Source organism: Taudactylus pleione, unplaced genomic scaffold, assembly GCF_031769625.1.
Source record: "Taudactylus pleione unplaced genomic scaffold, aTauple2 ptg000464l, whole genome shotgun sequence".
In the NCBI taxonomy this organism is placed as follows: Eukaryota; Metazoa; Chordata; class Amphibia; order Anura; family Myobatrachidae; genus Taudactylus; species Taudactylus pleione.
The window spans coordinates 1,818,216-1,832,037 of NW_028284866.1; the positions used below are offsets into that span (position 1 = coordinate 1,818,216).

General features: G+C 42.8%; 1 protein-coding gene across 1 annotated transcript in view; it reads right to left on the reverse strand.

Moving 5' to 3' along the window:
- Window positions 1-3,470: 3,470 nt before the first annotated feature.
- The window catches only part of ARL3 (ARF like GTPase 3), a 48,031-nt gene continuing 37,679 nt past the window's right edge, over window positions 3,471-13,822 (reverse strand). Inside the window, exon 6 of the mRNA XM_088448708.1 lies at window positions 3,471-12,229. Within this exon, the coding sequence (XP_088304834.1) occupies window positions 12,182-12,229 (48 nt within the window). The 3' untranslated portion in view covers window positions 3,471-12,181. The remainder of the gene's footprint in view (window positions 12,230-13,822) is intronic.

The window sequence follows — 13,822 nt, forward strand, 5'->3', positions numbered from 1 at the left end:
CTGCAAGAGTGACTTCCAGCCCTGATCACAGATAGAAGGAAAAGTACTCTCTGGCGCTGATCGGAACACTTATAAAATAAATCCACTAAAGATAGAATTACATTGTCATAGACACTATTTGGGGGAAATACCCCTGGCTCCCATGAATGAGTCGTCATAAGAGTTGTGTCTGTGACACTACAATACCCAAAAGAACAAATACTGTAATGATGTATTCGCTGACTGCCTGAAGACACGGACTGGTGCTATGAAACACATAGCAGATTTTAGCTACACTTTTTTTCTATGAATTTGATTTTGTTTTTTTCTTTGCATTTTATGCCATATTTTTTTTACTACATGATTGTTATCTTATTTCCATTTTTATTGCTTAATATTTGTTTTCTAACTGCTTAATGTACCTTCAGAAATAGCGAGAAAAGCGTATTTTGTGATATTTGTACACTTAACAGTTTGTAATTTAAAAGAAGCCAGGTATAATTGCTGGACTCCAATTATGAATAAACTGTTTCAACTTTTACCTGCTGTTTGGACATATTTTCACTTTCTATGTACTAAGTCTTGGGGGTAAATTAACCAAGATTCGAAATGGTCCTGATTTGCAAAGTGATTCATCTCGCTGGAACTCGCCAAAACTCGGGTGATTTAATCCCTTTTTTGTTTCAAAATTTACCAAACAGGCGATTTGAGGCTAAACGAGTTTGCCGATGGTGAAGCAGAACGAGATCTCTCTCCCGAGTAACTCGTTTTACAGGAGATTACTCACCCGAGATTGCAGTGTTTTCTCTCTGCAAATCTCTCCCGAGCTTGCAGCCTGCACATATCAGTGAGAGTAGCCGCTCATTGGCTAAGTCCACATGGGCCCCAGCCAATGAGCGGCCGCTAATGGAAGCCGCAGATGATTGGCTGACGTCCCGACAATAATGAGAGCTCAAGCTCTGAGTTCTCATTATTGTTACTGCATCAACATGCTGATGCGTGTAGATACAGAGTATCCGGGGCCCCTCTGGATTATTGCGGAGAACATCGTGGGACAAAAGGCGAGTATTGGAGCTTTTTTACAGGTACTTCCATTGGATACGTTGACAAGGGGACATGAACATCTGGGAGCAGGTGAGTATGTGTATATATGTATGTAATAAAATTTTATTTTCATGGTGTGTTGTTTTTTATACATATTTCTTTACAGGTGAACTACATGTACCATTGAGCCCTTAATACCCCGCATGCTGGTACTTGTGGTTCTCCAAGTACCAGCATGCAGGGGGAGGCTTGCTGGGACCTATAGTTCCACTGTATAGACAATGTGAAATATTCTAATTATTACACAATACACAGACACTATCAACCCGCCACCCACCGCCCAGGGGTGGCAGGGATAGCCCTGGGCTAGGCCAGGGGTGCCCTGGAGAGGGGAACCCCTTTATTGGAGGGGTCCCTAACTCCCCAGGGATCCCTGGCCTGGGCTGACTAGCGGTCAGGGCTGATGCTGCGGCTGGGGGGCCCGGTGAAAGGCACCCCTGGCTGTGGCATCAGTCTCCCGTTAGAAAGGGTCCAGGGCTGGTTTTAAATATACGGGGCAACCGTATGTCAATTTTTTTCTTCGTATATTTACAACCAGCTCTATCCCTGCTGCCTGGTGCTGGCTCTTAAATTACAGTGGAACCCTACACATTTTTTTCCCTGTAATTAAAGAACCAGGACTAGCTGGCAAGTCCGGGGCTGGTTAGTGTTTTTGGGGGGGACCTCACGTCATTTTTATTTAAAATTAACCCTATTTTAACCATTTACAGAAAGAAACATACACAAATCACAATGATTTGTGTATGTTTCTGACCATCTCGCAGCTCAGGGGCTTGAGGGTTTGAAAAGTGATTTTGACATAGTTTTCACCTCAAACATACATCTCTCAAATTTAGCAAGAAACGGGATGACAAGCTCGGGTGAGATAGGAGTAAAGTACTTCCGACTTCCGTGATTTGATTCGAGATTGCTATCTCACACGAGTTTTACGAGAGAAATCACCCGAGAAGGTCATCTCGACCCATCTCGATTCTTAGTAAATTTACCCCTTGGAGACATAAAGTGGATGGAGATAAAGGGGGTCATTCGGACCCACTCACGAGCGGCAGTACGCTCGCAAGTGGGTCGATGTTCCCCACTGCGCATGCGCATGACGGAGGGAGCTCCGTCGTGCGCATGCGCGAGACCCGGCGAGCGAAGGACTTTCCATCGCTCCGGGTCTTGCACAAATCAATCAACATCGACAGCACGCCCCCTTTGGTGGGCGTGCCGGGGGCGTGGCGGCCAGACGGAGGCGTTCCCATGGGAACGCCTACCGTCTGAAGCCAGCCCCACTAACATCACTAGTGATGTCAGTGGGAGTGATTTTGGCTCTGATAGAGCCAAAATCACTCCAGGGCTTGTGGTTGAGAAACCCAACCACAGGGTTTCACTCGCAAGTCCGATGGTCGCGATGGTCAAGACCATCGCGACCATCTTGTTGGACGCTCGTATATGCTGTGGGTGGTGACCCACAGCTATATGAGCATCCAGGAGGACGCTCCATTTTCATGGAGGAGGACCCTGATTCAGAGCGAGCGCTCTGGTCAGAGCGTCCGGCTCTGAATCAGGGCCAAAGTACCAATCAGCTCCGAACTGAAATTTTTCAAACACATGAAACATGACAGTTAGGAGCTGAATGGTTGGTACTTTATCTTTTTCCACTTTATCTCTAGCCAAGGCTTAGTACGAACCAGGGGTATTACACTAAACAGAATTACATTGTCATACACTATCTCTAGTGAATTTTTGAATACATTTTATGTGTTACTATCATTGCGGGAGAGTACTTTTCTTTTTATCACTTGGGCTATTTTATGCTTTGGACGCTGAGCAATATTATTTCTCAAGTATAGTGGCGGCACTTCTATATTATTACTTAGTGCATTAGAGGTTCTATACATGCACTGGGCACGCTTAGTAAAGCAAAATAGGATACAGACTTATTTCCCGGTAGTTTTAGTTCAGCTACCATGGCAATAAAATAATGGTAAAAATAGATTACTGATTGCTGTAATTGTGATGTTAATAGCATCTAGTTTTTAAAGTATTCTGGTAGAATAAGAAATAAGTGACCTTGAATACGCTCCCAGAAGAAAATGTTTGCTTATTTATCATTTTATTTTGCAATAAGTATTGTTCCACCATCGAGTTTTGCGCTCTGCAGTAAAAGTCGGGATGTATTTATAACATTTTAACTGTAATTTTAGCCACTTTAAGTGATCGTTAGTTTCCAGTAAAATTGTTGGAAATTCAAGAATTGGATACTGGCGGAAATCTGGGTAAAGTTGGATTTATGACATTATTGACATTTCAGAAGATGACAGATATCCGATTTGGTCATAGAAAGATAAAAAATGTGTTTTATAATTTATTGAAAAACAGAAACAAAGTGTTTGGTATTTCTAATAAAAGTCCTTTTATTTCCCTTTCTTTTGACAAATACATTTAAAAGTAACACATTGGGCTTTACAATATAAGAAGATACCACTGACAGTGCAAATAAATTGTAGGGCTGCAGAAATCAGATACTGAACATCCAGACATAAAGGGACATGAGAGCAGGAGTAAAATCCCAATGGTTTCCTTCTCTAAAATCCAACATATGCACATGGCTGTGATCCATTGAGCAATAATCCTCGTATGATGTGAAACCCACATGATCTTTTGATAAACAAAAATAGCTGGAGACATAACTGGGTCTGCAGGCTGCTCGCATGCATTAATGTAACCTGTATTTAGCAATACAACGAAACATCAGTACCCTGGAAACTTTTACACTTTACACTGCTGAAGGAAAATGGGTAATTTCCAAATATATTCAGCTGAAAGAAAATATTTTTAGTGCAACATAAGCTTAATATAAAAGGCACACTAACCCTATTTTATCTTCACTTCCTACTTGTCTTAAGTCCAATTTAAGAGATCAATGCATAAGAGTATTTCCATTGCATGACTGTACATAGATGCTATGAAGGCATTACTACACATGCTTGTAACATTTAGCCAGTCTGCAGAGCCAACTTATGGCCCCTTTCTCACTCTGGGCCTGATTCAGAGCCGGACGCAATTAGCGATCACTCGTCCAGAAAATAGGGGTGGCTATTCTAATGAACTGTTCGCTCTTTGCGGTCTGTTCACGCCTCTAGGTCTGAACGAGCGAACAAAACTTGCGGTCGTTTTTTGGAAAACTACGCCCCCTGGCCGCTCGCATCCTACGTCATGTCCGCTATTTATTAGAATAGATCAACCAGCGTATGAACTGCTCGCTATTCTTGTGGTTGGTTTTTGCTACCACAATCTTGCGAGCAGTTCTGGCTATAAAATAACCCAGTGACGTGGTCAATGACGCTGCTGTTTTAATTATGCACACCCATAAAACGCCCGTTTTGACCTTTAAGCACGCCTGCGTTCGGATCTCCACTCCCCGTTTTCAAGCACCTTCCCCTGTTACCACCCACATACCAGCCTCTTTCTGTCACTCAAATTATCAGGCATTTGCTATTTTGCGAGCACATGAATTTCGACCGCACTGACTGGTTCGCGCATGCGTTTAACGATCCGTACGCATGCGCAGTTGGGCAAACATCGATCGGAGCTTACGAGCGGCTCTGAATCAGGCCCTCTCCCAGCTAAAAGCTCTCCTGTCCGTTTTACTTGTGTGTGATATTCCTCAGGTGATAGCGTAATTGGGGGAATGATAAGTGTAGAGGTAGAGCCAGATTGTGCCCCCTTTCACAAGGGTGGGGATCATTAGGTCTACAATAAAAAGGTAGACAATACTTAGGTAGACAATACAAGTAATGGTGCATACACACGGTCAGATCTGTCAGATGAACGATTTTACCAACGATTTGAACGATAGAACGATTTCAGCCTGTATTAAAATGAATGGAATCGTCCAAATATGACTGCAAACACATCAGATGTCGATATCTGACAATCGGGAACGCGCATCGTTCATCGTTGCAGGCTCACATGTCAGATTTTCTTTCAGATATGAACGATCGTAAAAATCGTTCAATCATTATCGTTCAGATCTGACAGAAAATCTGACCGTGTATGCACCATAATAGGCAATAGGTTGACAGGGTCATTAGGTCGACAGGTACAGAAGGTCGACAGGGTCATTAGGTCAATACATAAATGGTCGACATGATTGTTATTGTTTTCTAGCCCTATCTTCACCCTAACGCTAATCCTCCATTTGTGTGTCGACCCAATGGTGCCTAACCCTAACAAAATAAAAAAACAACCGCACGTTTCGACCATTTGTGTGTTGACCTTACCAGTCGACCTTTAGTGTGTCGACCTTCAGACCCTGTCGACCTATTGCCTGTCTAACTTGTATTGTCCAACTAAACATGGTCTACCTTTTTACTGTAGACCGAATGACCGGATACCATTTTCTTTTTACATAGGGCTTTATATCCACCTGTAAACTTTGTGTGCCTAAAACAAAACAATGAAGGTACATACAGTACCCTTAAATCTTATACAGGCGATCTAAAGCAGCTGATGTACAACTTCAACTATTCTTGAAAAGGACGTTGATGGGTGTTACAGCATGCTTTCCAGCTCTCCCAGAACTTCTGGGAGACTCCCCAATCTGGAAGGGAGTTCTCCTGGCTCTTGGGATAGTGAGCAACACGCCCACAGCTGCCACTTCTCCAGTGAAAAGGGAGGGACAGAGACGTGATTACACAAATCGCTATGGATTGCATCATTGTAGCTCGCCCCCATAACACCAGGATTCGCTGTAATATGTTGAGGGGGCCGCTATGATACTGCGATTCCCCCACCCATCCGGACCTTCTGGATCCCAGCATTCAAAAGTTAGCAAGAATGCTTTACTGCTCCCCAGTAGTTCGATTATTATTAGCTACCGAGCTTTGACTAATCACTCTAACACTCTAATATAGCGGATGGTGTAAAACATCCAGGTTAGTGCCTGCAGATATTATTTGCAAAGGACGTCCCGGAAATAAGCAAAAACTCCTCATTTGAAAAGGACAGATATCAGAGAGGGGGGGGGGGGGGGGTTCAAGTAAGAGCAAGGTTCTGAGGGATTTACGGCTGCACACATAACAGGTTACTACAGTAGGAAGACCTTATAGGTATGAGCAAAGATTATTTTTTCCTGTTTCTTAACTTGTGTTATAGTAGTGCACACTGCTAACTGAATCCCCCACCACACACACTGCACATGGGTCAGGGTGCAACCCCCAAGCCAGAGTCCCTCTACCAGGTGAAGGATGGGGGGGAGTTTTTGTTGCTGCACACTTTACTTAACAAAACAGGTTCCTATCAGAGGTGACAGGTCCTTTCAAATATCACAAATTCCACCAATTCGTGTTGTTGCTGGAGCTGAAAGCAGCATGTCATCTCTGCATAAATCCAGGTAGGGTCTGTTTGCTCTGCAGTTAAAATAACAGCAGCAGAGAAATCAGGGGAGGTCCTAACCTTCTGTTTTCCCTACGTGACTGCTCACAGCAGAGGAATCTCCATGAAACATGTTGTCATATGTACTTCAGAAATAATCGAGAGAATGCCACGGTTTAAAAGGCATAGATCCTACAGATTAAACTGGTTTGTACTAAGCAGACATGAATTCCTAAACTCTGAGACAGCTCTAGAAAACGCGATGTTGGGGAGCTGCAATTAAGTACAAATAAAATACATTTCCCTAAAAAAGGGGATTATGAAATTTAGGCCATCACGCGCCGTTTTCTCAGTGAGGTTTTCCGGTCTACATACCACAATCATAGTTCTTAATGGGACATCTTGCAAACATATTAGAAATATACTTATGTGCCTCAGCCTAGTAATATTAGTTGCTTGTATGAGGTGTTCTCACCATCCAAGATAGTTTTGCATTTGTGATTCTAGTATACGATATTCAAAGCCTGTAACAGTCAGTAGTCATTAAGAGACACTAAGCCTATTTTAATTCCCATTTCGATTTGTCACATGTAAAAATAAAGTGATAAATATATGTTATTCCAGCTGCAGAGCTTATTGTGGCATTTATGATGCTAGCCGCACAATCTGAGAAAACTACGGTGATACTGGGCAACTTGCCAGGATCACGCGTGGCACCAAAACAGTCCCCATGCTCAATAATCTGATCTAAATTAATCAGATCATCGAGAATGTTGGTAAATGCAGGGAGACATTTATAATAGAGAGCTGCTAACAGCCTGCGTGTGCTGTTATCTGCTAACAGGTCCCAGTGACGCTGGAAGATGGGATGCTGGACATCAATATACCGATGACGGAATCCCGACAACGCCACCCTGAAGGGATGAAGATACCAATGATGTGCGGTGAGGTGAGGCAGAGCCTCTTCTGTCATACTTAGGTATACTCCAGAGTTTGGACTAGAAAATAAGAAAGCTGTAAAGAAAATATTATAAATATCTTTTGTATTATTCTAATCATTTTTATAGTCAAAACTCTGGAGTAAAAAGTGTATGGGAGGTGAGGCACTGCCTCCCCTGTCTACCTTTTCTGCACATCCCTGATCAAAACTCACCAAATTTCCAGCACTATATACTGCTGCACCTTTGTATAATGCCCACATGTACCCTCGGGTTCATATATGCTAGCCAGTGCCTCCTCAGCCATTTACCTTACTGCACGTCACTGGAAGATACAGACATCAGCATCTCGATGGTAAGTTTGCTGGTTAAGGTTAGGTCGGGAATAGGGCGGGGTTAGGTACCAACCGGGGAGGGTTAGGGTTAGGTTTAGGCACCACCGGGGTGAGGTTAGGGTTAGGCAGCACCAGGGGGAGGGTTAGGCTACTTACTGGCCTCTGTCGGGATACTGAACATCAGGATGACGATGTCGGTTTTCTGACCACCGGCCTCCCGACCGCTGGTCAATCATATGCATCTCTGAAAGACATCCGGCTGCTCTGTAAAGATCTCATCTAGCTTGGGAGAGATGTACTAAGCCTTGGAGAGAGATAAAGTACCAACCAATCAGCTCCTGTCAGGTTACAGGCTGTGTTTGAAAAAGGACAGGTGGGAGCTGATTGGTTAGTGCTTTATGTCTCTCCAAGGCTTAGTACATCTAACCCTTGGACATTAGAGCTTACCATTCACTACTAGAACGATTGCCCTTTGTCCTGTTATGCTGTCAGTGAGAGAAAGCAGGTGTGACATCACTACGGGTGTAGTACGATGTAATAGAGTGTGTAACAGGTCTGTAAGGTCGGAAAATATGAGAAGAGAGCAGAAGGGAGGAAGTGGCGCACGCCCTAATTTTGCTCATAGCTTGTACAGAGATGAAGCAAAAATGTGCGTCTACCATATGTATCCCCCTGTAGCAGTCACAGGAAAGGGAAGGACACTGAAGAGGTGCGCGCCTTAAATAAATAGAGCATTTTTAGGTGGTGAGACAAAACAGGTCTGTTTAATGAATAGACCAAACTAACAAAACTATTAGATAAGAACAAAAGATACTCCTGACATATGGCAAAACATATGTATCAGACAATATAGTCTATGGAGCTTCTCAGGAACACCGGGAGCCAGAAGATCCTTGGAAGGTTGCTCTAGAAACAAAGGGCCTGATTCAGGTTGGATCGCAATGCTGCGTTCACACGCAGCCGGCCCGATGTCTGCAATCTGCGCATGCGTGTAAGACGCAGTGTGCGAACCAGGCACTGTGATCGGGAATGCGATCGCAGGCAGTACGCCGTCCCACTCAGTGATTGACAGGAAGTGCCGTTTGTGGGTGGTGACGGGGGTGGTCATGTGAACGCAGGTGTGTCAGTGCGTTTTAATGCCATTGCAGGGGCGTGCATAAATTATTCACAGCGAACAAATACGCTGCCTGAGTACTCACTGCGTGCAGGAAGTTTAGCAACTTCTGCGGCAGGGTCATGTCAACCACAAGTGTCCATGCAGATCCGATGTTACCGATGATTTTGCATACTTGCATATTAGTACGGATGTGAGGAGAGGGTATGGGGGCATCATTATGTAGTGCTGGGTGTCTGCATCTTGTGCTGCGATGGCAGTGCCAATGCATTCATTAGCAAATTTTCGCAGCAGCCAGTTGAGTGTGAACGCAGCATTGCGATCCAACCTGAATCAGGCCCAAAGTGCGCAGCTACAATAACCACATCAGTTACATTGCCCTTACACGGCTGCCGTGGCTAGTTCCATTAGACAGGTGTGTGACAGTGTCTGAGGTCTCATCAGAGATGCTAATGTCCTTTATCCTCCCTGCACAGGACCGTAAAATAACTCACATTCTCTCTCTCTCTCCCTCTTAAGAATATACTAAACACTACTAAATATAAATCTTAACAACACAGGTTTAGAAGCCAGCAAAAAAGCACCTGTGAAATATATTTAGAGGTGTATTTATCAAAGATTGGAGAAAGAAACTTGTGACAGATAAGGTACTAAAATCAGCTTCTAACTTACAATTTACAGGCTGTGCTTGAAAAATGACAGCTAGGAGCGGATTGGTTAGTACTTTATCTCTCAATTTTATCTCTATCCAAGCTTTGATAAACACCCCCCAAAAGCTGGGTACACACTGACAGATATATCGGCTGATCAATTGATCGGCCGATATACCTGCTGCCCGTCGGCCAGTGTGTACCAGCGATAAGTCTGAACAAAGTCGTTCACAGACATATCGCATTGGCTGTGCTGCACAGCTGATGGACAGATATATCTGCAGACATGTCCATCGGCAAGCATGTACAGGCGATCAGACGATCGCCCATACACATGCAGCGGCAGCTGCGGGGAGGGGGCGAAGCCCCTCCTACATATATATCTTTGCAGTGTGTACCCAGCATAAGTGTTTATGAGTTCTAATGCTCACCTATGGATAATTACCATTAACAATTTACGATATTCAGAGTACTGAATGGAGCGTCTTCAGTCAAGCATCACAGAAAGACATCGGCTAACCTACATCAGATCTGGCTGTTATTCAGTAATTGCTGCAACAGCTGTAAGACCAGATCTGTGGGCGAGCCGACGCCACATTTAGGAGATCTGTGATTGGGTGGCACTTTCAGCCTGGCCAATAGTACAGTACAGCGTTTCTCGGTTACCATGCTTTCTCAAGAGATTAGAATGGGACAAATAACATGATACACTTGGAGCAATATAATACTTTTTTTTTTTTTTGCAGTACAGTTGAATAATTCATAGAAAAACCAGCCAACACCACACCAATATACAAGTAATCCATGTAAAAATGATACAATATACAAAAATGTGCATATTGGAATGAACTTTCTTTTAACAATTACTGTTCCTATTCCAGCATCATTTTTTTTTAACCAAACATATTAATAAATATTTATATAAACTGTTTCTTACTGGACAGATGCAAATTTTTATTTTGATTATTTCACAGTATACTTTAAAAACATAAATTCTAAATTTGTGTGCCTTAGCGTTGCCTGTCATTAGCGACCTTTGTATATTCAGAAGAGAGGACATTGGTAAACGCAGAGAGGGGTATTATCCAGCAATAGTATATGCAGTGATCCCAACAGTCCCCCTTATTCCATCATGGAATCATTATTCTAAAGCTATTTACCAATGAAATGACGTGTCAGCCCCTGTGCTCCTCCCACAGATCCATTTGCCAAATGACTGTCCTCTATAAGGCATCACATGACTATTCTTTGGGTGCTCAACAGCCATTGGATCATAATCTAGTACATGTGACCTTTGTACATGGAAAACTTTGGCCTTACATTGCGAAATTTAGCCACCTTCTGAGGCACCTCCTGCATAACAAGAGTGGTTTCTGGTGGACTCCCAATTTTTGTATTGCCCCAAGATTAAATATCCTACAGTATATGCTTATATTAAGTGTAGTCTTATATTTTTGAAAAAGTCAAGTGAAAGTAGACTCGTCTGACAGCAAGATAGTTGTTAGCTCGAGTCATTTTTCCATTTACTGTACCCAAGCATAAGGAAATCACTGCCAAATTTCAGACAGATCACGGTGCAAAAATAGCTTGATCACCATTTTCTATTAGGAGCAATGTAATCAAGAGCTTTTGATCTTCCACCCATATTACTAATTAGCAAATCTAGATAATAGAGGTTTAGCAGATGACATACTGCGCTGTGCACAAATGATAGCAACCAGCATTTCATCTTCTGAGCTGCACTAGAACAGAACAACAAAAACATTTGTGCACATTGCACCAGGTTATTGACGCCGGCATTTAGTGTTTTTAGGGTTTTGCACTTACATAATTTCTGTAGTGTGTCCCCACTGCATTAAATGGTTATCAGTTACAGGAAGAGCAGAAAAGGATTTTATCATAAATATATAACTGGGATAGTCTGCATGGTGGGGTGGAATGAAATAAAACAGGTGCAGAGCAAACAAGGAGCAATAATGAGCCACAGTTACAGGTCCTAGATTTGTTTTTTGTTTTGTTTTTTTAAACACCAGTCAAAAAATTTGAGCAAATGTCTGACTGGTTGCTATAGGTTACAAACATGCCTGCTCTAAATAGAGGTACTGTTCATTAATCAATGAGGTACGAGTGAAGCATTAGGGCAACGTAAGGGAAGAAAATCTCAAGCTATTAACTGTCTGCGCGCACTTTGTGGAATTACTGGATGAACAGCTGCAGCTATGGAGGGGTTGCGGTAACCTGTCTACAGTAAACATCACTTGGGGTAGCATTTGTGGCAGATCTACGAACAAGAAGCTGTATTTCCATATAGTCCCTTCCTCTCCTCTAAAAGGGTATACAGAATAGAGGTCATCTGGGCATTAATGCAGAGCGGCTTCTATTTAATAGTATTCCTATGTAGCCCACTGATGCCAATGAATGGTACAAATGACAGTAAACAAAGAAGTCTTTCTATGCCTACAGTAGATCTTTGCTTACATTGGAGTCTAGGATACAGGAGTAATAGAAAATAGTAAATAGGCAGTAGGCTAAGTAACAGATTAGACATGCTTTGTTGCAATGACACAGACCAGCATATAGTGTTTGTACGCATTTCATCCAGAATCTGAACAATAAAATAGCCATGACCTTTGAGTCCTTTGCAGGGGAAAAGAACGTTGGTGGTAAAGCAGTCTGTGAGATACTGCTGCTTATAGTCCTTTATTTCTTCTTTGCATTCACATTTTTGCAGACCCAGTTCATTCCATCCTAGAAAAACAGATGAAAGCTTATCAAATAAGCACACCATAAATCACCTATATGCTTTATACACTCTCTCCCATTATACCTTCCATAGCTTGCACACGTCCATCAGAAAGTCATAGTAAATACATTGCTTTTATCTTCTATTATCAGTTACTTCTATAGCACCAGCATATTCTGTTAGTGCTTCACAATGGGTAACAAACTGGGTAATAACAGACAGACACAGAGGTAATCGCTACACATTGCAGATGGGTATAGCCAGCGGCTCTTGGTTGGTTGTCTGATCCAGTCGCACAGCGATGTTTGCTTAGAGTCAGGGGGATGTGAAAGTGAAGAAAAATATGTACACTTAGATATGGACTGTATAGAGGGGATGTAATTGGGAAGGATAGCTTAGGAGGTTTTGTGGATAGTTCTGGAATCTGATAAGCTTGTCTGAAGAGTTTTCAGAGAACGCTTGAAGGTTTGGAGACTAGAGGAAAGTCTTACTGTGCATGGGAGGTAATTCCACAGATTGGGTGCAGCCCGAAAAAAGTCCTATAACAGTGAATGGGATCAGGTGATGAGTGAGGATGAGAGAGGCGCAAAGCTTGTACAGAGCAGAGAGGTCGAGCTGGGAGATCATTTGAGAGACACAGAGATGTATGTTGGTGTAGATTGGTTAATAGTTTTCAGTGTAAGTTAAAGTATTTTATTTTGAATTGGGTAGAAAATAGGTAACCAATGGAGGGACTGACAGAGCAGAGCAGCAGACAATGAACATTTAGTGGGGAAGATCAGCCTCAAAGCTGCATTCGAAATGGTTTGTAGTGGTGAGAGTCTGTTTTGGGGAAGACCAGTAAGGAGACTACTGCAGTATATAATGTGGGAGATAATGAGTGAATGAATGACAGTTTTTGCAGTATCTTGTGTAAGAAACAGGCATATTCTGGATATGTTTTTAGATGTATGTAACATGATTTTGAGACAGATTGAATGTGTGGAACAAACAACAGTTCAGAATCAAGGATGCCACCTAGGCAGCAAGTTTGTGGGGTAGGGTTGTTTATTGAGTTATCAACAGTGATAGAGATATCAGGTTGATAACTACTATTGGCCACTGGAAATATTATCTCTGTTTTTGAAAGATTAAGTTTGAGGTGGTGAGATGGCATTCAAGATGAAATGGCAGGGAGACAACTCAGACCAATACAGATAGCTTTCCCGCTAGGCTGTTTCAGCGGTGCGCCATTGCCCTGCTCTATTTCTAAAGACACGCCCCCTTTTCATTGGCTACACCTCCCTTTCGGGGGGGGGGGGGCAGAAGTGCCCTCTCTCTAGGTCCGGTGACCTGTCTGGCGCCAGACCTAGAGTGAACACTAACAGATGTTGACAAATTTGAGGAGGACAGGTAGATTTGAGGACCATCCCCATATAGATGATAGTGAAATACAAAAGAGCTGATAAGTTTGCCAAAAGACGTGCTATGGATTGTAGAGGGCCTAGGCCTTAGCCTTGCAGTACTCCAACTGATCTAGGAAGTGAAAAGGAGGTGGATTCAGAGAAACGAACAATGAAAGAGCCATTTGATAGGTAGGATTAGAACCAGGATTGTAG